At 39.8% G+C, this 24599-nt stretch overlaps 1 protein-coding gene and 1 long non-coding RNA gene across 4 annotated transcripts in view; one reads left to right on the top strand and one right to left on the bottom strand.

The window, feature by feature from the left end:
• Positions 1-24599, bottom strand: part of LOC309631856 — a 916236-nt gene that overhangs the window by 500940 nt on the left and 390697 nt on the right. The gene's annotated exons all lie outside the window — the stretch shown is intronic.
• The window catches only part of DNAH11 (dynein axonemal heavy chain 11), a 318101-nt gene that overhangs the window by 71492 nt on the left and 222010 nt on the right, over positions 1-24599 (top strand). For all 3 annotated transcript variants that reach the window (XM_082398151.1, XM_082398152.1, XM_082398153.1), the window contains exons 21-28: positions 9284-9442; positions 10359-10442; positions 12294-12452; positions 15751-15873; positions 16592-16714; positions 18866-19090; positions 20153-20244; positions 21829-21955. In XM_082398151.1, the coding sequence (XP_082254277.1) occupies positions 9284-9442; positions 10359-10442; positions 12294-12452; positions 15751-15873; positions 16592-16714; positions 18866-19090; positions 20153-20244; positions 21829-21955 (1092 nt within the window). The remainder of the gene's footprint in view (positions 1-9283; positions 9443-10358; positions 10443-12293; positions 12453-15750; positions 15874-16591; positions 16715-18865; positions 19091-20152; positions 20245-21828; positions 21956-24599) is intronic.

The following is a 24599-nucleotide window of genomic DNA, read 5'->3' as shown; positions in this document are numbered from 1 at the left end:
TGCACGCAGCCTTTGTCTCTAGTTGCTGCCTTCCTTGTTGTGCGCTGGCTTCTCATTGCAGTGGCTTATCTTGTTGCGGAGCATGGGCTCCAGGCATGCGGGCTCAGTAGTTGTGGCTCGTGGGCTCTAGAGCGCAGGCTCAGTAGTTGTGGTGCACAGGCTTAGTCGCTCCGTGGCATGTGGGATCTTCCTGCACCAGCGATCGAACCCATGTTCCCTGCATTGGCAGGTGGATTTTCAACCACTGCACCACCAGGGAAGTCCTGATAAGCCACTCTTTTTGGTACACATAGATGCAAACTAACTAAACAAAATGTAATCAAATAATCCAATTTATAAATAGGTTGGGTTCATTCCAGGGAAATGTTTAACATTAGAAAATGAATATAATTCATCATATTTACAGATTAAGAGAAAAGTCATATAACCATCTTAAGAAATGCCAAAAGATCTTTAGGTATCATTCAACATTCATTCATGATAGAAACTCTTGGAAGACATTTTTAACCCATTAAAGGATAACGAAACTCTGTATAAACCATTTATACCAGGGGGCATAAAAATCCTAGTAGCATTAGTGCTAATGGTGAAATACAGGAAAATCCTACATAACCATCAGCAGTAGAATAAATTAATTGTAGTTTATTCATACTAGGTAGTACTATAAAGTAGTAGAAATGAATGAACTTCATACATACTCTTCATGAATATGTAGATGTACCTCAAAAATAAATATTGAAATGTCTTAATATATAGTATAAAACTATTCATATAAATTTTAAGACATAAATTTTAACGGTTTAGCATTTAGCAGTACGAACATGTAGTGAAAATATTATAAAATCAGTAGTAGTAAATAAAAATTTAGTGATTATATTTGTAGTGGGAAGGAGAGGGATAAAATTAAGAAGGTCATTAAAAGTTATTAGTAACATAGTATTTCCTAAGCTGGATGGTGTGTATGCTCACAGCCACGTCCTTTTATGTGTATGGAATTTTTCTAATAACATTAGTAAAACCAAGAGAATTGCAGTTAATGTTTATAAAAGTATTACATGTGAAATGAAACATATAACCTGTATCATGAAAGAATGTTAGAGTCCTAATATCCTAATTTACATAGTAGGAAATTAAGAGAGTTGAAAGTGGATAAATGATTAACCGTGGGTATTTAAAGTTAAAAAGAAACTCAAAAAAACTAAAGTAATAGAAATTTGGGATATTGAGAGAACGTTGGGAGAAAATGTAAAGTGGAAAAACAAAGTTAAATCCTTTGTTTGCAAAGCCAGTTAGGTTTGTAATGTCTAAACTTGATAAATCAAGAAGCAGCAACTTGTGCACAGAGCTGAGAGTTTGAGAAACAGCCCCCAGAAGAACTGGAGAGAGTGCCTGTGTTTCCAGCTTTTCCTGCATTGCAAGCTCTTCCGTACTCCTTGCACTTGACCATATTAATACACTACTATGTTAATAAAAACTAAAAATAAGAGTTGGTTTATCAAGAAAGAAAAAGATGAGTCAGCTTATATTTGGTGTAAAACATAAACTGTTGTACATCGATGGGATGGTTAGGGGAGGGAGCCTTGGTAAATATAATCATATGGTGAAATTTCTCATACTGTACTATGTTCTGTGTATTGATAATCTCTAGGGTAGTTTTTAAAGCTGAAAGTTCTTTTTTTTAAAGAAGTGATTTATTCTTTTTTTTTTTTTTAAACATCTTTATTGGAGTATAATTGCTTTACAATGGTGTGTTAGTTTCTGCTTCATAACAAAGTGAATCCGTTATACATATACATATGTTCCCATATCTCTTCCCTCTTGCGTCTCCCTCCCTCCCACCCTCCCTATCCCACCCCTCTAGGTGGTCACAAAGCACCGAGCTGATCTCCCTGTGCTGTGCGGCTGCTTCCCAGTAGCTATCTATTTTACATTTGGTAGTGTATATATGTCCATGACACTCTCTCACCCTGTCACATCTCACCCCTCCCCCTCCCCATATCCTCAAGTCCATTCTCTAGTAGGTCTGTGTCTTTATTTCCGTCTTGCCACTAGGTTCTTCATGACCTTTTTTTTTTTTTCCCTTAGATTCCATATATATGTGTTAGCATACTGTATTTGTTTTTCTCTTTCCGACTTACTTCACTCTGTATGACAGACTCTAACTCCATCCACCTCATTACAAATACCTCCATTTCATTTCTTTTTATGGCTGAGTAATATTCCATTGTATATATGTGCCACATCTTCTTTATCCATTCATCCGATGATGGACACTTAGGTTGCTTCCATGTCCTGGCTATTGTAAATAGAGCTGCAATGAACATTTTGGTACATGACTCTTTTTGAATTATGGTTTTCTCAGGGTATATGCCCAGTAGTGGGATTGCTGGGTCATATGGTAGTTCTATTTTTAGTTTTTTAAGGAAACTCCATACTGTTCTCCATAGTGGCTGTATCAATTTACATTCCCACCAACAGTGCAAGAGAGTTCCCTTCTCTCCACACCCTCTCCAGTATTTATTGTTTGTAGATTTTTTTGATCATGGCCATTCTGACTGGTGTGAGATGATATCTCATTGCAGTTTTGATTTGCATTTCTCTAATGATTAATTATGTTGAGCATCCTTTCATGTGTTTGTTGGCAATCTGTATATCTTCTTTGGAGAAATGTCTATTTAGGTCTTCTGCCCATTTTTGGATTGGGTTGTTTGTTTTTTTGTTATTGAGCTGCATGAGCTGCTTGTAAATCTTGGAGATTAATCCTTTGTCAGTTGCTTCATTTGCAAATATTTTCTCCCATTCTGAGGGTTGTCTTTTTGTCTTGTTTATGGTTTCCTTTGCTGTGCAAAAGCTTTTAAGTTTCATTAGGTCCCATTTGTTTATTTGTGTTTTTATTTCCATTTCTCTAGGGGCTGGGTCAAAAAGGATCTTGCTGTGATTTATGTCATAGAGTGTTCTGCCTATGTTTTCCTCTAAGAGTTTGATAGTGTCTGGCCTTACACTTAGGTCTTTTATCCACTTTGAGTTTATTTTTGTGTATGGTGTCAGGGAGTGTTCTAATTTCATACTTTTACATGTACCTGTCCAATTTTCCCAGCACCACTTATTGAAGAGACTGTCTTTTCTCCATTGTATATGCTTGCCTCCTTTATCGAAGATAAGGTGACCATATGTGCGTGGGTTTATCTCTGGGCTTTCTATCCTGTTCCATTGATCTATATTTCTGTTTTTGTGCCAGTACCAAACTGTCTTGATTACTGTAGCTTTGTAATATAGTCTGAAGTCAGGGAGCCTGATTCCTCCAGCTCCATTTTTCGTTCTCAAGATTGCTTTGGCTATTCAGGGTCTTTTGTGTCTCCATACAAATTGTGAAATTTTTTGTTCTAGTTCTGTGGAAAATGCCAATGGTAGTTTGATAGGGATTGCATTGAATCTGTAGATTGCTTTGGGTAGTGGAGTCATTTTCACAATGTTGACTCTTCCAATCCAAGAACATGGTATATCTCTCCATGTATTTGTATCCTCTTTAATTTCTTTCATCAGTGTCCTATAATTTTCTGCATACAGGTGTTTTGTCTCCTTAAGTAGGTTTATTCCTAGATATTTTATTCTTTTTGTTGCAGTGGTAAACGGGAGTGTTTTCTTAATTTCACTTTCAGATTTTTCATCATTAGTATATAGGAATGCAAGAGATTTCTGTGCATTAATTTTGTATCCTGCTACTTTACCAAATTCATTGATTAGCTCTAGTAGTTTTCTGGTGGCATCTTTAGGATTCTCTATGTATAGTATCATGTCATCTGCAAACAGTAACAGCTTTACTTCTTGTTTTCCTATTTGGATTCCTTTTATTTCTTTTTCTTCTCTGATTGCTGTGGCTAACACTTCCAAAACTATGTTGAATAATAGTGGTGAGAGTGGGCAACCTTGTCTTGTTCCTGATATTAGAGGAAATGCTTTCAGTTTTTCACCATTGAGGATGATGTTGGCTGTGGGTTTGTCATATATGGCCTTTATTATGTTGAGGAAAGTTCCCTCTATGCCTACTTTCTGCAGGGCTTTTATCATAAATGGGTGTTGAATTTTGTCGAAAGCTTTCTCTGCATCTATTGAGATGATCATATGGTTTTTCTCCTTCAATTTGTTAATATGATGTATCACGTTGATTGATTTGCATATATTGAAGAATCCTTGCATTCCTGGAATAAACCCCACTTGATCATGGTGTATGATCCTTTTAATGTGCTGTTGGATTCTGTTTGCTAGTATTTTGTTGAGGATTTTTGCATCTATGTTCATCAGTGATATTGGCCTGTAGTTTTCTTTCTTTGTGACATCTTTGTCTGGTTTTGGTATCAGGGTGCTGGTAGCCTCGTAGAATGAGTTGGGGAGTGTTCCTCCCTCTGCAATATTTTGGAAGAATTTGAGAAGGATAGGTGTTAGCTCTTCTCTAAATGTTTGATAGAATTCGCCTGTGAAGCCATCTGGTCCTGGGCTTTTGTTTGTTGGAAGATTTTTAATCACAGTTTCAATTTCAGTGCTTGTGATTGGTCTGTTCATATTTTCTATTTCTTCCTGGTTCAGTCTCGGCAGGTTGTGCATTTCTAAGCATCTGTCCATTTCTTCCAGGTTGTCCATTTTATTGGCATAGAGTTGCTTGTAGTAATCTCTCATGATCGTTTGTATTTCTGCAGTGTCAGTGGTTACTTCTCCGTTTTCATTTCTAATTCTATTGATTTGAGTCTTCTCCCTTTTTCTCTTCATGAGTCTGGCTAATGGTTTATCAATTTTGTTTATCTTCGCGAAGATCCAGCTTTTAGTTTCATTGATTTTTGCTATTGTTTCCTTCATTTCTTTTTCATTTATTTCTGATCTTATCTTTATGATTTCTTTCCTTCTGCTAGCTTTGGGGTTTTTTTTGCTCTTCTTTCTCTAATTGCTTTAGGTGCAAGGTTAGGTTGTTTATTCGAGATGTTTCCTGTTTCTTGAGGTAGGCTTGTATTGCTACAAACTTCCCTCTTAGAACTGCTTTTGCTGCATCCCATAGGTTTTGGGTCATCATGTCTCCATTGTCATTTGTTTCTAGGTATTTTTTGATTTCCCCTTTGATTTCTTCAGTGATCACTTCGTTATTAAGTAGTGTATTGTGTAGCCTCCATGTGTTTGTAGTTTTTACAGATCTTTTCCTGTAATTGATATCTAGTCTCATAGCGTTGTGGTCGGAAAAGATACTTGATACGATTTCAGTTTTCTTAAATTTACCGAGGCTTGATTTGTGACCCAAGATATGCTCTATCCTGGAGAATGTTCCATGAGCACTTGAGAAAAATGTGTATTCTGTTGTTTTTGGGTGGAATGTCCTATAAATATCAATTAAGTCCACCTTGTTTAATGTATCATTTAAAGCTTGTGTTTCCTTATTTATTTTCATTTTGGATGATCTGTCCATTGGTGAAAGTGGGGTGTTAAAGTCCCCTAATATGATTGTGTTACTGTCGATTTCCCCTTTTATGGCTGTTAACATTTGCCTTATGTGTTGAGGTGCTCATATGTTGGGTGCATAAATATTTACAATTGTTATACCTTCCTCTTGGATCAATCCCTTGATCATTATATAGTGTCCTTCTTTGTCTCTTGTAACAGTCTTTATTTTAAAGTCTATTTTGTCTGATATGAGAATTGCTACTCCAGCTTTCTTTTGATTTCCATTTGCATGGAATATCTTTTTCCATCCCCTCGCTTTCAGTCTGTATGTGTCTCTAGGTCTGAAGTGGGTCTCTTGTAGACAGCATATATATGGGTCTTGTTTTTGTATCCATTCAGCCAGTATGTGTCCTTTGGTGGGAGCATTTAATCCATTTACATTTAAGGTAATTATCGATATGTATGTTCCTATTCCCATTTTCTTAAATATTTTGGGTTTGGTATTGTAGGTGTTTTCCTTCTCTTGTGTTTCTTGCCTAGAGAAGTTCCTTTAGCATTTGTTGTAAAGCTGGTTTGGTGGTGCTGAACTCTCTCAGCTTTGGCTTGTCTGTAAAGGTTTTAATTTCTCCATCAAATCTGAATGAGATCCTTGCTGGGTAGAGTAACCTTGGTTGTAGGTTTTTCTCCTTCATCACTTTAAGTATATCCTGCCACTCCCTTCTGGCTTGCAGAGTTTCTGCTGAAAGATCAGCTGTTAACCTTATGGGGATTCCCTTGTGTGTTATTTGTTGTTTTTCCCTTGCTGCTTTTAATATGTTTTCTTTATATTTAATTTTTGATAGTTTGATTAATATGTGTCTTGGCATGTTTCTCCTTGGATTTATCCTGTATGGGACTCTCTGTTTCCAGGACTTGATTAACTATTTCCTTTCCCATATTAGGGTAGTTTTCAACTATAATCTCTTCAAATATTTTCTCAGTCCCTTTCTTTTTCTCTTCTTCTTCTGGGACCCCTATAATTCGAATGTTGGTGCGTTTAATGTTGTCCCAGAGGTCTCTGAGACTGTCCTCAGTTCTTTTCATTCTTTTTTCTTTATTGTGCTCTGCAGTAGTTATTTCCACTATTTTATCTTCCAGGTCATTTATCCGTTCTTCTGCCTCAGTTATTCTGCTATTGATCCCGTCTAGAGTATTTTTAATTTCATTTATTGTGTTTTTCATCGTTGCTTGGTTCCTCTTTAGTTCTTCTACGTCCTTGTTAAGTGTTTCTTGCATTTTGTCTATTCTATTTCCAAGATTTTGGATCATCCTTACTATCATTATTCTGAATTCTTTTTCAGGTAGACTGCCTATTTCCTCTTCATTTGTTAGGTCTGGTGTGTTTTGACCCTGCTCCTTCAACTGTTGTGTGTTTTTTTGTCTTCTTATTTTGCTTATCTTACTGTGTTTGGGGTCTCCTTTTCACAGGCTGCAGGTTCGTAGTTCCCGTTGTTTTTGGTAACTGTCCCCAGTGGCTAAGGTCGGTTCAGTGGGTTGTGTAGGCTTCCTGGTGGAGGGGACTACTGCCTGTGTTCTGGTGAATGAGGTTGGATCTTGTCTTTCTGGTGGGCACGTCCACGTCTGGTGGTGTGTTTTTGGGTGTGTGTGGCCTTATTATGATTTTAGGCAGCCTCTCTGCTAATGGATGGGGCTGTGTTCCTGTCTTGCTAGTTGTTTGGCATAGGGTGTCCAGCACTGTAGCTTGCTGGTCGTTGAATGAAGCTGGGTCTTGATGTTGAGATGGAGATCTCTGAGAGATTTTTGCTGTTTGGTATTACGTTGAGCTGGGAGGTCTTTCGTGGACCAGTGTCCTGAAGTTGGCTCTCCCACCTCAGAGGCACAGCCCTGATGCCTGGCTGGAGCACCAGGAGCCTTTCATCCACATGGCTCAGAATAAAAGGGAGAAAAAAATAGAAAGAAAGAAAGAAAGAGGATAAAATAAAATAAAATAAAACTATTATAATAAAAAATAAGAAAAAAATAAGAATAAATTTATTAAGAAAAATTTTTTTTTAATTTTTAAAAATAAGAAATATGAAAAAACTTATTAAAAAATTTTTTTTGATTTCTAAAAATAGAAAATAAGGGAAAAATTATTAAGAAAACATTTATTAGGAAAAAAAAATTTTTTAAGTAAAAAAAGAAAAGAAAAAAACGGACGGACCAAACCCTAGGACTAATGGTGAAAGCAAAGCTATACAGACAAAATCTCCCCCAGAAGCATACACATATACACTCACAAAAAAAGGAAAAGGGGAAAATTTAATATATCCTGCTCCCAAAGTCCACCTCCTGAATTTGGGATGATTCGTTGTCTATTCAGGTATTCAACAGATGCAGGCACATTAAGTTGTTTGTGGAGCTTTAATCTGCTGCTTCTGAGGCTGCTGGGAGAGATTTCCCTTTCTCTTCTTTGTTCGCACAGCTCCCAGGGTTCAACTTTGGATTTGGACCCGCCTCTGCGTGTAGGTCGCCTGAGGGCGTCCGTTCCCCACCCAGACGGAACGGGGTTAATGGAGCAGCTGCTTGGGGGTCTCTGGCTCACTCAGGACGGTGGGAAGGAGGGGTACGGAGTGTCGGGCGAGCCTGCGGCGGCAGCGGCCGGCATGACGTTGCACCAGCCTGAGGCGCCGTGCGTTCTCCCAGGGAAGTTGTCCCCGGATCACGGGAGCCTGGCCGTGGCAGGCTGCACCGGCTCCTGGGAGGGGCGGTGTGGAGAGTGAGCTGTGCTCACACACAGGCTTCTTGGTGGCGGCAGCAGCAGCCTTAGCATCTCCTGCCCGTCCCTGGGGTCTGCGCTGATAGCCGTGGCTCGCGCCCGTCTTTGGAGCTCGTTTAGGCAGCGCTCTGAATCCCCTCTCCTTGCGTGCCGTGAAACAAAGAGGCAAGAAAAAGTCTCTTGCCTCTTCGGCAGCTGCAGACTTTTTCCCGGACTCCCTCCCGGCTAGCACCGAAGCCGGAGCCTCAGCTCCCAGCCCCGCCTGCCCCGCCGGGTGAGCAGACAAGCCTCTCGGGCTGGTGAGTGCTGCTCGGCGCCGATCCTCCGCGTGGGAATCTCTCTGCTTTGCCCTCCGCACCCCTGTTGCTGCGCTCTCCTCCGCGGCTCCGAAGCTTCCCCCCTCTGCCACCTGCAGTCTCCGCCCGTGAAGGGGCTTCCTAGTGTGTGGAAACCTTTCCTGCTTCACAGCTCCCTCCCACTGGTGCAGGTCCCGTCCCTATTCTTTTGTCTCTGTTATTTATTTTTCCTTTTGCCCTACCCAAGTGCGTGGGGATTTTCTTGCCTTTTGGGAGGTCTGACGTCTTCTGCCAGCGTTCAGTGGGTGTTCTGTAGGAGCAGTTCCACGTGTAGATGTATTTCTACTGTATCTGTGGGAAACAAGGTGATCTCTGCGTTTTACTCTTCCGCCATCTTTAATCCAGCCTCTGATTTATTCTTAAGTGGAAGTTTCTAGCACCTTGTCTTTTGCTCCCCAGCAAAGTCGTCCCCAGCTGTATGATGAACATCAAGAGGAAAATTTGTATTCATAGCAATTTGATACCAGAGCAGATTTTGCTGAAATAATGTATAGGGAGGGTATTGATAACATTACTGTATTTACTGATCGTCTACTCTAACTTTTTTGAGTAGTTGTGAGTTTGCTCATCTAAAGCCCCTATTTTACCAATAATTATACTTCAGATTTCTTTCTATTTTTTTTTTAAAAATCAAAGTTGTAAATGTTGACATAACCAGAGCTACACAACGCTGTGGCTCTTCTTCTCTGGCAGTTCATTGGTTATTAAGTGTGTTTGTGTGCATGTGTATGTGTTTTCTCCTTAGGCAAATCAAGAGCTTGAGGCATTAGAAGAAGAAATGTTGCAGATGCAAGAATCTACTCATCTTTTTGAAGTGGCTCTTCCAGAGTACAAACAAATGAAGCAGTGTCGCAGAGAGATAACATTGCTTAAGGGGCTCTGGGATGTCATTATTTATGTTAAGGTAAGACACTGCTTTTTGAAAGCATGCTTTTTTTCTTTTAGTATTTCTTTTGTATAAGTATGCGATTTTTAGTGTCTCTATCATTCTATTTGGGTTTTATAGTGTCTTAAAATATGTGGGTATTAGACTTTTTCCCCAGAATTAGAGTTCAGATATCTCTGAATTATCAGTGCTTTTTGTTTGCCGTTCTGAATGAAACTTGGTATTATGAGTTGACTGCTTCAAATCCTTCTTGAGAGTTATGTAGGATATAAACAAAAATTACTATGTACCACACACATCTGGTCACTTGTGCATACAAACTGATCTGTACACCATGGTTATACTTCCGTACGTGTGCATATATAAACAGGCCTAACTAAAAATAAAGTTACTTTGTCTGTGTTCATTAAGTTACAAACTTAAGTGTGAAAATAAGTTCTAGGAACTAGGCGTATTGCAATATGTGTTATACATTATTTTCTTTGAAGTTAGTTGAAAGCCAGTAAAGAAATATATTAACAAGGCATAGAATATGGTCAAGAAGCTCATGAGAGTTTTGTCTATAACGGATGAAGGTTTTCTTATGAAAGCTTATCTTATATGTAGAATTATAAAAATATGGTATTTAATGGTAACATTATTTATCAATTCATTCAGAGTATTCAGGATTAAATGATAATGATGGTATGTGTATGGAATTTGTCATTGCTTCTAGAAATTAACATATCAGAATGTTTTAGCCTTAGGTTTGACATGTTCTGACAACTTTTTTGTTTTTGTGGTGGGGAAGTTTTGACAGGTGCAGTTAATACTTAAATAATTGACTTTCCCCTGGATGGTGGAGTCACTGTGTATCATCAGTTTAGATATTTTGCTGCAGAGACTTGCTTTCACCAAATGTTGTTGACACTTTTATCTGCTTGTGCGTTTTCAGAGAAGCATTGATAATTGGACTAAAACCCAGTGGAGACAGATTAATGTGGAACAGATGGATGTGGAACTCAGAAGGTTTGCCAAGGCAAGTTCCATAACTGTCTGCGACAATGATTTATCTTCCTCAGCACCACCTTCTTCCATCTTCCCTAACCTAGTGTCTGCTGTGCTGGACCGCATGTCCTTATTTACTTCAAACAGGATGATTTGAGACAGGATTTTTTTTTTTTTCACTCTCAGCCAGTTGCACTTGTAATCAAGCCTACCTTTCTGTGAATGAGTGGATAAAAGCATATTAGGGCTAATGAATTGATGAGCAGTGGCTATCATCAGGCGCTGCCTATGGCTGTCTAGAATGGAGGTGGGGTGGTGAAGAGCAGGGCTGAGGGGTTAGGCTTACGAAAGCTGTCGAATTCTTTCCCTAGCAGCTGTAAGCGTACTGTATCTTCAGAGGTACCTTTCGGTTGTGGACTTTGGGGCAACTAGTTGGGGTACCTTGTGGATGTGTATGGAATACTGTGATCTTTGTTCTTATTACTGCCCACTCCAATATTGCAAGGGGGCTCAATGTAACAGAACTGAGCTTTTTTTTTTTTTTTTGTAAACTTTGGGATTTTATTTATTTATTTATTTTTTTATGGCTGTGTTGGGTCTTCGTTTCTGTGTGAGGGCTTTCTCTAGTTGCAGCAAGTGGGGGCCACTCTTCATTGCGGTGCGCAGGCCTCTCACTATCGTGGCCTCTCTTGTTGTGGAGCACAGGCTCCAGACGCGCAGGTTCAGTAATTGTGGCTCACGGGCCTAGTTGCTCCGCGGCATGTGGGATCTTCCCAGACCAGGGCTCGAACCTGTGTCCCCTGAACTGGCAGGCAGATTCTCAATGACTGCGCCACCAGGGAAGCCCCAGAACTGAGCTTTTTTGAACTTCGTGCTTTGATAGCTAGTCCCCACGGCCCTGTGCCCTCTGAAGAGAGTAAAGCCTCTTTGGATAAAGCCAAATGCATGTTTGGATAAAGCCAAACGCGTAGCCATGAAAGGCAGTTCAGAAGTAGCCGGGCCTTTTGCTTTCTTCTTGCCCCGGAACATCCTTACCCCGACTCAGTCCTGTGCTCCACTCCAACCAACTCTTCCCATTTTTTTCTGCCCTTTTTATCCTGCTCCCAAGAACCCTAACTAGAACAGCCCATTATTCTTTTGCATGCCCTGGGGTCACTGTGCCTCTTTTCTGTGCTCACTCCCTGCCCGTCTCCTTGCCTAGTGGACTGTCTCACTTCAGAGTGACAGTTTGACCTCCACTCTCAGTTGAAGATATTTTGCCTTTTTCTTTTTCTTTTTTTTTTTAAAGAAGTAGCACTGTCCTTTTGTGCTGTGCTGGGATTGTTGTTTTATTAGGGGTTTTCTCATTCACAATTGTTGATGTTGTTCTGTGAGCCAAGAAGACAGCCAAGTCAAGGGCCCTATTTGACACGTCTTAAAATCATGACTATTTAGTTCCAAGGAACAAATGCGCAAAGGTAACCAGCATTTCAGGGCTACCATTTAAACAAGCCAGGTCTTCCGAGGAAAATGTTAGTAATCCAGGTAACAATCTCAGTTTCCTGCTTATTTATGTTTCTAGAGGAAGCACTCTTCATTGCACATGTCCTGTAAACTCTATTAATTCTCTACACTTAATGACCCTTGGGTTTCCTCATGGGACATCAAGCTAGAACCTGTGAATAAGAAACCAGTGTATCCAAGTGGCTTGTACACAGTGGACTCGTAATATATGAGTGAGTGGATCCTTTTCTGTTTCTCTAGTTTTAGTCTTTAACCTGGGGACTTAAATGTTTTTACTTTCTTCCTATCCAGGGAAATGTAAATTTATTCTTTCAAAGGAGGAAAATGATAAAACATATTATTATTTCGGGGGACCTAGTTTTTTGTCACTTTTCTTTAGGAAATCTGGTCTCTCGATAAGGAAGTCCACGTGTGGGACGCTTACTCAGGCCTGGAAGGCACAGTGAAGGACATGATGACCTCCCTGAGGGCCGTTGCGGAGTTACAGAGCCCTGCCCTCAGAGACAGGCATTGGCACCAGCTGATGAAGGCCACTGGGGTCAGTTTCCTGAGTCTCACTAATTGAATATTTTTGTGACTGAAGTGTTATTCTTTGGTTTACATCATTCAACTGGGATGAAGTGGGATTTGGGAAAAGGTTTCTGGTCAGATGCAAGAGGTCAAGCTCTTTGAGATGTGACCAAGGACTAGACCTGCAGATATTCTAGTTTTAGCCCCTGCTATGGACTAAATGTGTTCCCCCCTCCAACGCCCCCAATTCATATGTTGAAGCCTGAGTTCCTAATGTGATGGTGTTTGGAGATGGGACCTTTGGGAGACAGTTTGGTCATGAGGGTAGAATTCTCATGTATGGGGTCAGTGCCCTTGTAAGGGGATGAAGACCCCAGAGCTTTCTACTGTCTACTATATGAAAATAAAACAAGAAGACAGACATCTGTTAACCAAGAACAGAGCCTTCACCGACAAGCCAACCAGGCTGGCACCCTGATCTTGGACTTCCAGCCTCTAGAACTGTGAGAAATAAATGTTTGTTGTTTAAGCCTCCCAGTCTATGGTGTTCTGTTAGAGCAGACAGAAGTGACTAAGATACCCCCCGCCCCCACCAACATTTTATCTCTTACTGGCTATATGACCTGAAATAAGACACTTAACCATTCTGTTTTGAGTTTTTTATTAATAAAGTGAGAGATATGCTATCTACTCTCATAATCAGAGGGATCTTGTAAGGATCAAGTAAGATAATGTGAAGACATTTTATAGAGCATGGCATGGCTGCAAAGAATCTTATATTTTGTGGAGAGGATCAGAGAGTATTAGAAGTGAATTTAGGGGGAGAGAGAATTCAGAAATAGTGATTTTTTCCCCCCATAATTCATTTAATAATGGCATCCTTTTTTGATGGTCTTTTTTTTTTAATGCATTGGTTTTTTTGTTTTGTTTTGTTTTGTTTTTTATTTTTGGCTGCATTGGGTCTTCGTTGCTGTGCGTGGCTTTCTGTAGCTGCGGTGAGCGGGGCCTACTCTTCATTGCAGTGCACAGGCTTCTCATTGCAGTGGCTTCTCTTGTTGCAGAGCACAGGCTCTAGGTGCACGGGCTTCAGTAGTTGTGGCACACAGGCTCAGTATTTGTGGCTCACAGGCTCTAGAGCGCAGGCTCAGTAGTTGTGGCACACGGGCTCAGCTGCTCGGCGGCATGTGGGATCTTCCTGGACCGGGGCTCGAACCCGTGTCCCCTGCATTGGCAGGTGGATTCTTAACCAATGCACCACCAGGGAAGCCCCTTTGATGGTCTTTTGATGGTTATTTTTTAAATTTTTTTTTAGAGATGCATTTTTTTTAAGATTTTTTTTTTTTGATGTAGACCATTTTTAAAGTCTTTATTGAATTTGTTACAGTATTGCTTCTGTTTTATGTTTTGATATTTTGGCTGCAAGGCATATGGGATCTTAGCTCCCCCACCAGGCATCGAACACCCACCCCTGCATTGGAAGGTGAAGTCTTAACCATTGGACCACCAGAGAAGTCCCAGGTGGTTTTTTATTTTATTGCAAAATACAGAATTATTTCTCAAATGGTGTCTGTAACATTTGAGGTTATATTTTCTTGCCTTTCTACATCTATTTAGGAGCAAATATACCAAACTTACACTTTATTTTTCGGAGAAGGTGACCTTCATGAATTTAAAATGCATAAAATGCAGCCTGATGTGCGTGTTTTCTGCTAGGCACACATCGTGAAGAAGGGCTCTCATGATTTGAAGACAGAGTTTGCAGGGTGGGGAAACTGAGGAAAGGGGCAGGCTGGTGAAGTGGGGATGGCCTAAGCTATATTGGTCCAACTCTAACACCTAGTATCTCTTGGATCTTGGGCCAGTTACTTGCTCTCTGTACCTCAGTTGCCCCTTCTATGAAATACAAGTAATGCTATAATGCTGCCATGCAGACTTGATGAGATGAGATTATATATAGACCCTAGCACATAGCAAATCCTCAATAAATGGTCCCTGAAGTTTTTATTGTAATACTTTCCATAGAGTCTTTTAGGCATTGCATATTTGGGCTTTATAGTTGATTAATTTATTCTTTCAGAAAATCTTTATTTAGTCTCCCAACATGGAAGGTATACTGTGTGTCCCACTCCCCGCCCCCTTCTCACATTTGCCCCACTGAGCTTTCTTCTCGCCACGGTGTCTTGTCTGTGTCATGCCCTTCTGCAAGCTAGAAAAAGGTACTTCTCTGGCAATTTAGAAAAAGGCATCTTCCTCCAGGCTGATCTGGGGCATCAGAGCAGTGACTAGATCCAACCTCCAGTTGTCACCTGGGCAGGGGGTCCATATTCACTGCACAAACTATGCAGCTAATCAGGGGGGCCTCGTTATGCATCCCTGCTCATTCCTTCTCTAAGACAGACCTGACTCCCATCAGCTCTGGAGTGAGGTCAAAAGTGATGCAGAGATAGGGTGACCAACTCATCTGCTTTGCTCAGGACTTCCCAGCTTTTAGCCCAGGAAATACCCAAGTCCTGGGCAAACAGGGATGTTTAGTCATCCTCTGCAGAGCCGTGCATGGTGATAAGCAACGTTACAGATTGAGGAGAGCCAGAGAGGACTGCACCTTCCGAGAAACAGGGACTGGATATGCTTAGCAGGAGCAGGAAAGGAAATGGCTTCGTTGCAACTGTGTGGTGGGATCAGCTGTTCATTTGTGAGGGATATGGGTGAGTTTGGGCTCTTAGGAAGAGCTGAGAGCTTCTTAACCAATATGGGGGTGGGGAAAGTGGGGAGTCAATAAGATGATGAGGAAATGTGAGTGACTTTTTCACATGGTAAATATGAATAATGATAGTATGAGTAAGAATAATTATTTTTTGCCAAGGAACTAAGATTAAGTCAATGATGTAACTAGGTTAAAGCACAGAAGCAACTGGGAATTATGTTCAGTGAATAGAGTACCTAAGGAAGAGAAAACAAATGAGCTACTACCTGATTCCTGGGATTTCAACCAAATTATAATAAATGAACAATGTGATTCTCTTTAAAAATGGGTTTTGTGGGCAAAGGAGGTAAGAAATGAGCTGACAAGGGAGGGTTATGAAACAAAAGAAAGTACTGTAGTACAAACGTGGCCTAAACCTCAGCCCTCGCTTCGATGGGTGATGGCTCAGTAACTGTGAGTTAAAAAGCAATGTCTTTGGTTGTCTGCACATTTCAGAACTCGAAATGTACTCAGCAGCTGACTTGAGTATATTTAGCTATGATTCATTCCTCTGGCCATTAGGTAGAAGGAACCATTAATATATGTGGAATATAAATTCTGCCTTTTTTTTGTTCCTAATCAGGTCAAGTTTTCTATAAACGAAGTCACAACTTTGGCAGATTTGTTAGCCTTGCGGTTACACCAAGTGGAAGAGGATGTCCGAAGCATCGTGGACAAAGCAGTGAAAGAGCTGGGGACTGAGAAGGTGTTGTCCTCGGGCTGTTTCTTTTTACCCTGAACTAATTCTGTGCACCAGCACGTAAGCAGAATCAGGGAGAAGTCCTCCTGCCATAGTTGTGTGGAGACATGTTTCCCTGGGCAGGAAGCAGCTTCCTTCTAGGCCACAGTAAATGTGTAAAACGAGAGAGTTGACCCAGTTGATGATGACGATTATAGCAGAAAACACTTATATATCGTTTACTTGGTAGCAACCACTGCTCTCAGTGCTTTATATTAATTCATTTAATCCTCTGAAGATTATCCCTATTGTACAGATGAGGAAACTGAGGCATAGAGAAGTAATTAACTTACCCAGGTTCAACAAGGGACCTGGGATTCACATTCTGGCACTCAGAGCACTACCCAGAAAGTAAATAATATCTATCAGACCTTTAAGATAACCTTTTAAGTCCCTTCCTGCTCTGCATTGTGTTTCAGTGAAGGATATAAAACTCAGATCCAGTTAAAAAAAAAAAAATTGATATTGGTGTGATGCTTGTTCCTTTTCTGTGGTTGAATTCATTCTCTAAACCTCATCACCGTGAATTATTTGGAGGAAAAAAATTGAGGCCAGTGATATTTGATGTCCCTCTGTTGTTTTTTTTTTAAATTGTAGAAACAATTTTTAAAATTCCAGATGATAGCCTAAGTATCGGTCCTAAATTAAACTTTTGTGCACATAACTAAATGCTGTTTACGTCTAGGTTGTTACTGAAATCAGCCAGACCTGGGCAACCATGGAGTTCTCTTATGAAGTTCACTCTCGGACAGGCATTCTGTTACTGAAGTTTGATGAACAATTGTTTGAAACTCTAGAGCACAACCAAGTAAGATGGATATTTTTATTACAGATTTTTTCCTTTTAAATTACGATTTTAGATTTTTCCCAAGTTCCAATACTCAATATTTCTTTCTTCATTCACTGGGCATCTGCTTGTACCAGGCTCCAGGCATTTGGGCTCAAAAAGTATGAACACTTGTTCTCAAGGAATTTGCACTTGAGTAGGGAGACAGAGACAAGGTTCCAAAGGATCTTGTAAGGTGGTGGTACTTGTGCTGAACCTTGAAGGATGGGCTGGTATTCAACAAAAAATGGCGATCAGAAAAGGGTGTTATAGGCAAAGGGGACAATGTTAGTGCCATCTTGGAATGCCAGAAAGTACCTGCCATTCAGAGGTAATTTAAAGAGTTTAGTTTCCTTAGAATATAGACTTTCTTGATAGGAGTAATAAAAAATAAGGCTGGAGGGACAGTCCAGAGCACAGCCTATGTGGTCTTGAATTCTAAGGTTATGAGTTAACATCTCTTTGGACATGAGAGATAAGAAAGATCAAAGAGACAAACTATTCAGAGGAAATAATAACAGTAGTGTTATTATTATTAGACAGGGGGCACTTAGGAAAGAACCTGGTCTGAAGAGATGATGTTCTATTATTTGTGGTGTATTTAAAGTGAGGGGCATTGATGTAAAGGTGGAAAGTCTGACCCAGAGCTCAGTGCAGAGGTTCAGTCTAGAAGTACAGTTTGGGAGGTCATTTTTGGTGTCTTGAGAATTGATGAGCTAGCTAATGAGAGGTAAAGAAGATAATTCAGCTGAGAATAGAGCTTTGGGAAAGGCTGCATGTGGTGAACAAGAGGAGGAGACATAAAGGAGGCAGAGAGAGAGAGAGTGGGCAGAGAAATCATAGAAAAAGAAGACTGTAATATCATCAGCAATCACAGGATAAGTTTCTCCTCCAAAGAAGAGTCAACTGTCATGGAAACAACCTAAGCGTCCATTGACAAATAAATGGATAAAGAAAATGTGGTGTATATACAATGCAATATCATCATTCTGCCATAAAAAGAAGGAAATCCTGCCATTTGTGATGACATGGGTGGATTTTGAGAGTATTATGCCAAGTGAGGTAGTTCATTCAGAGGAAGCAAATACTGAATGTTCTTGCTTATATGGGGAATCTAAAATAGCTGACCTCATACAAACAGAGTAGAATGGCGGTTACCAGTTTCTGGGCTTTGGGGAAGTGTGGAGGTATTGGTCAAAGGGTCCGGACCTCTGGGTATAAGATGAATAAGTTCTGGGCATCTAATGTACAGCATGGTGACTGCAGTTAACAATAGTATATTATATGCTTGAAAGTTGTTAAGAGAGTAGATCTTAAATGTTATCAACACACACATGCACACACACACACACACACACACACGGCAATTACATGGGTTGTGGAGGTATAAACTTATTGTGGTAACCATTTCACAATATATACGTGTATCAAATCATCACATTGTACACTTTACACTTACACAATGCTATATGTCAATAATATTTCAATAAAGCTGGGGGGGGAAGAATAGTCAAATGTATTAAACACTTAGAGATGAAGGAGGATGAAAAGGAGCTGTTCTCAGTGACGTCCTGAAATTTCAGTGTCAGAGAATGATGGGAAGTGCTCGCTGAGCTGCACGACATTAAAGCAAGGCTTGGTGTTAGGAAGGCTGCAAAGTTTGGTAGTAAACTCAAAGGGGAGGAAAACAGGAGCTTGAGGTCTTAGCAAACTGGAAGGGAGTTTGTTTCGTACTTTCAATATTGAAAAAAAAGACCCATAACCTTAGAATGATTAATAGGCAGAGACCCCAAGAAGAGTGAGAGAGGATGAAAGAATAAAGTTTATTTCCTAAAGCTGCACCCTGGTGCACAATATTTTTTCCTGCCTTCAAAGAGACACGTGGCCTTCTTCTAGAAGACACATTACATGTAGTTGCTTATATTTGTCTTTTTCCTTTTGGAAGAAACATGTTATTATGTAATATTTAATGCCATTAATTCAGTCACTTAGCAAATACTTACTGAATGCCTGTTGCATGTATCGTGTGCTAGGTCCTAGGAATCCAGCAATAAACAGAAGAGGTGTGCTCCCTCATGGTGCTTACAGACTACCAATTTAGATGGTATTTGAAATTCTTTGCCTTTCTTTTAGGTTCAGTTACAGACTCTGCTTCAAAGCAAGTATGTGGAATATTTCATTGAGCAAGTCATAAGCTGGCAAAACAAATTAAACACAACAGATTCGGTCATCTTTGCTTGGATGGAAGTACAGCGCACTTGGTCTCACCTAGAAAGCATCTTTGTTTATTCAGAAGATATTCGAATTCAGCTTGTGAAAGATGCTCAAAGATTCGGTGGAGTAGATGCCGAATTTAAGGTTCGTGGAAGAAAGGCTGTTTTCTATCCTAACAACTTTGTCCAAACAATATAAAAATCTTGTAAAGAAACATGATTTGGGGTACTGTATTTATGAAAAATATATGTGTGTATTTGAATTTCAGGAGACAAGGTCAGGAAACTTGTCTGTGAAGGGTCAGATAGTCCATAGTTTAGGCTTTGTGGTTGTATATGGTCTGTGTCACAACTCAGCAGGGCTGCCATTGTCCTGTGAAAGAAAACATAGACACTACATAGACAGATGGGCGCGGCTGTGTACCAGTAAAACTTTATAGACACCGGAAATTGAATTCCATATTATTTTCATGTGTCACAAAGTATTATGCTTCTTTAGATTTTTTTCAACTAGTTAAAAATGTAAAGACCATTCTTAGCTTCGGGCCATACAAAACCAGGCAACAGGCCACATGTTTCCCAGAGGCCTACGCCAGCAGTAAGGCCTGGGAGACAGATTCATCTTCATGAAGTAAGAGACTGAGGAGGGGAAACCAGTAACAAAGTTATACTATCAGTTACTGGTTTGTTTCATAAGAGACACAGAGAACACATGGAGATGTACATATAATAATAATAAATGATTTGAGAGACTTTACTTTTTATATAGAAATGGGGATGAATTATTTTTGTCTTACTAGCTAAAGCAGAACACCAGAGGAATTCTATTTTATTTAACTTTTAGGGAGGAAAGAATGGCTAGATTGTTTCATATTCATCTCATTTTCCAATGTGAATGTATTCTTTAAGATTCTGGTTCTCTGTCTCTCTATTTTTTCGTGCGTTTGGTTTAGAAGAGAGAAATTCTGCCTGGACCCAGAGTGGTGGTAATGCCTATCGAATTTATATTGATAAAAACTATGTGATTACACTTTGTTTTTGAGGTTCATCTAAAAGTTTAAAAGCAGAACAGACATGGTGTTAGAAATGTCATTTATCTTGCTTTCTCGTAGTTTGATTGTTCTTCACTTTTTAATTCCCTAAATGGATGAAAAATTTAGATAAGTAATTTCTAATATCAATGGCTCCATGTTTTACTTTCACTCAGGAGTTAATGTTCAGGACAGCTAAAATAAAAAATGTTTTAGAAGCAACATGCAGACCTAACCTCTATGAAGAACTTAAAGATTTACAGTACAGGTAAGAATAAAACTACAAAGTGATCAATTTGTTATACTTCTGAGATTGCTTTTGAATATCTGATAGTATTTAACACCAAGTTATTGTAGGTACAACCTCTACTAAATTATTTTATAATTTTGCTTATAGTTTTCTGGTTGCCTTATACATATTAGATGGTACATATATTTTGTGAGTTAATGTAAATAGATCCAAATATATTTCTGTTTTCCAAAAAGGATTATCATTATAGTAAAATTAGAATATCCTGTTATCAAGAGAATCAGCATGGTTGTTTAATCAATTATTTTATCAAAGTATCCTGCAAATATTTATTAAGCATCTACTGTATGCTAGGAACTGGGATTGCACTCATTTTAAGTCCTTTATTTTGTATATAGTTTAATTATACTAGAAATTATCCTTAGACAGCATGTTAGTATTTTTGAAATCCTTGTCCTAAAGGGCATTTGTAATTTTCATATAAAATTATACAACAGCTAGTGGTCATAAGAGTATCCTGGCTTTTGATTAAAAATGGGCAGATCAGCCACTAAAAGAAGAGCTTTGTGCGGAATTGTGATCACTTTTTATTGCAAGGCAGAGGAGCCCTCTAGATAAAAATATATATCACATACAATTATTTCATAATCTGGAAGTTTTTTAGAGATAAAGTTGGCCATAATTTTAAAAGTGTGGATTTCTGCAGAAGTTAATTATTTCTTAGTCAGTGATCTTTGAGGGTTTTGGGGGCTCTGCCGCTGGGTCATCTCTGCTCTGCTAAGAAAAATAATGTGGAAATGATTCTGGATCTTATGACCCTTCTGAAAACCAGAGAGAGTTGAAGCTCCTTGTGTTTTGTAGACATTCAGTGGGAAAAGGAAGGCCTTAAACCAATTACGTGTTAAGGAAAGCATTTTGTGCTCAGGGCGAGTGATGCCAAATCTGGTCTTCTCTCCTGCTGATGAGAAATGTCGTTAAAAGAAGGGTAAAAATGAACTTATCTACAAAGCAGAAACAGAAGTAGTTACAGATGTAGAAAACAAACTTATGGTTACCAGGGGGTAAGGGGGGTGGGAAAAATTGGGAGATTGGGATTGACATATACATACTACTATATATAAAATAGATAACTAATAAGGATATACTGTATAGCACAGGGAGCTCTTCTCAATACTCTGTAATGGCCTATATGGGGAAAGAATCTAAAAAAGAGTGGATATATGTATATGTATAACTGATTCTGTTTTCACTGTACACCTGAAACTAACACAACATTGTAAATCAACTATACTCCAATAAAAATTTTTTTTTAAATGTCCACGCTTCCCTCCAAAAAAAAGGCAAGTGACAAGTAACATCAACTTAAGTCTGATCTATATTTAGTCTCAACTAATGCTGGGTGTGTGTGTGTTTCTCCTCCCACTTGGCATGACTTGTACGCGAGTCACGAACAAGACGATGATGTCAAAGAGAAGGAGGTAGGCTCCGTGTTAAACGGTGAGCTTCTTGTGGTGAATGGACAGATGAGAGGCTCTGGGTTTTGGTGACGTTTTAATAAATGAATGGGCAAGATATGCTTACAGTGATGTTTCATTCCTGCAGGCTTTCTCTTTGTGAAAAAGCTCTTGCTGAGTACCTGGAAACCAAGCGTGTGGCTTTTCCGCGCTTCTATTTCATCTCTTCCGCAGACTTACTTGACATTCTCTCAAAGGGAGCTCAGCCTATGGAGGTAAATATTTGTTTTTGAGAGTCTCGTATTATCCTATGTTAGCTAAGGAATGTCACAGTTTCTTTATCATTGTCAAATGCCACCTACCATGTCACATGTGCCAGGTGCCAGAAAATATGCAATAAGAATTCTTAATGCAGCAACAGAGGGATGTTAGAAGCAGTGCTCAAGGAACTAGGAAGGGTAACTGCCTGATTCTCAATACAAGGAAGGAACAGCAAATGTACAAGGCTTAGGGCCCTGCAAGAAGTTAATGGAAGAAACACTGGCTCCAAACCCCCAGAATTCTGGGACAAGGGCTGGAGCTCCATTGCCTGGTTTGCAGCTTTCCTGGGGGAGGCTGGGTCACTGGGAACGAGATCATGGCTGGTACCTTCTTACAACAACCTTGACTCCAGAGTAACCTTCATAATTGAAGCTGGACTAGACTTCAGTGCTGTCAGAGGTGTATTGGTATATTTTCATCCTCTACCTAACCCTCTAATTTTCTCCTATCCATTCAAAAATAATGTAGCACCCATGACAATATGTAAAGCAAATAAAAGCAGCTATTATCTTTTGTAATCTGAGAGCACAGATCAGAGACCAAACTTCGTGCAAATCCCGAAGCTCTCCTTCCTCTAAACATTTAGCGGATGTTGCCTTTCATTATATCTGTTCGGTTGTTCACATCTATTTAGATCTTAGAATTGTTACAACTGACATAGGCAGTTACTCCTAGACTTGACGATATATCACAGATTATTTTGAAGCCAAAGGTTGTGCTTTATCATTGTGGATTTGTCTCCATGTTCCTGCCCTAGATATTTTTCTGCCCTTTTCTTTGGAATATGTGTCACCTAACACTACGGTTTCCTGAATTCTACTGTTCTCTGGACACAGTATTTATCTTGATTATTTCTCTCTCGTTCATCATTTCTCTTTGGAGCTAAATTCAGATGGATGGCTGTTCTTGCTGTCGGCAATACAAGTACAATCTTGCTATTAAGAGCAAAGTTGTTAGTCAGCTTTGGCAACATTTTCAGCATTACCACTCAGGTATCATTTTGTATATTTATGCTAACTCCCAGATGGCTTTGTAAATAAAATCCATCTAATTAGATTGACTTGGAATCCAGTATCTCCATCTCTCACTTATGTCAATGACATGTAAATTGGATGTTTGGGGGTTTTTTGTTTTTTTTAAACTAGTTTAAACATGGCAATTACTACCACATTTAAGCTTCAGTAATCTCCTGAGAACTTCCTCGTGACCAGCAGATGGGCCCTCTGCCCAGGGTGATCATATGAGATAGAGGATGTCATATTCTATTCCAGGTACATGTTCCTAAACATTTGCAAATCTGAAATACTTAGAATGCTGAATTTTCACTATGTAAATTAGAGAGACGCATACATCTGTAAGTAGGAACATGGTTTTTCTTTTATATTCTTTAAACATAATAAACACGTATGTGACTGTTTTATTGAACAGTATTAATTATCCAGAATATAGACATGAAACAGTTTTATCTTTGTACAATTATTAAGCTCAAATGTGCCCTGCTGAATCTCTTTACATGGAGTAACAGGTCCCTTTATAACATCTTGGATAGGTACTGTAATGCTCCGGTCCCTTTTTATTATTAAAGATTAAAGTAACCCAAAGCAACTCAACAAGATCTAGTTTAAAATTCCAACCTCACCTCTGTGTCAAGACCAGGCTTTTACATAATGAACTTGGAGTTGGGATCTTTTATTTCTCCTCCCTATCAGTTTACCTTGGGGAGGAAGGAAGGGTGTCATCTGTCAGTCATTGCCCTTTCTTAATGCATATTCCCGCTTCTCTGTTTGGCGGTGGCTGTCGACCTTGACCCTTGACAGCCAGTACCCACATGCTGGGTCTCTTGTGGGACAGGAGCAAGTCCTCAGGGGGCAGGGGCAACCCCCCCAGGGGGTATATACTGCAGAGACAAGTCCATCTCAGCACTTCCAGTTCTTGCCCTTGGCAGTGTAATCCATCATTCGTTATATCTTCTTCCTCCTTTTCCAGCTAGACAGATGTCTGAAGTAGGGACGCATCGCAGATTCACTGGCTGCAGGCACCCATAGTTTGTGTGAGTGTTTCTCCAACCCCTCTCCCTGGACAACTTAAAGGGCGGAGAGGGGGGAAACAGCCCTTCACCTTGAAGCCCCAGGAGGAGTGAGGTAAAGCCAGAGCATCCTCCTCTGGGCTGCTGAATCACAGGTGTGAGGATGTCCACCTGTCCCCCCTCCTCCCTGCTGTACTTTCCCAGAAGGGGTGTATGGAGGCAGATCACGGTAGGGCATTGAGATGTGTCTTGTCAAGCCCTGGAGGGACCAATCTGTCCTAAGCCCTGTCTGCTGTCTTCAGAGCATGCACTTGCCCGATGCCTCTTTGTCCTTAATTGAAGTCCTAGGCTGGTGCTAGAGGAACAGATGACTCAACATACACTTGTCACCCATTCTCTTTATGTCCTTTCAAATCATCAAAAAGTGCTTCATGCCTTAGACAACCTGTTGGCTCACAGGGATATGCATCCCTGATGCTAACATTTTTTTTTTTTTTTCATTATCCTTCCTAAATTACAGGATGAGGTTTTGCTTTTATATATATATATATATATATATATATATATATATA

The sequence above is a fragment of the Balaenoptera borealis genome, assembly GCF_965194805.1.
Source record: "Balaenoptera borealis genome assembly, chromosome: 7".
Taxonomy (NCBI): Eukaryota; Metazoa; Chordata; class Mammalia; order Artiodactyla; family Balaenopteridae; genus Balaenoptera; species Balaenoptera borealis.
Note: the sequence above shows the minus strand (reverse complement) of the source record. Positions and strands in the feature narration are given on the sequence as shown.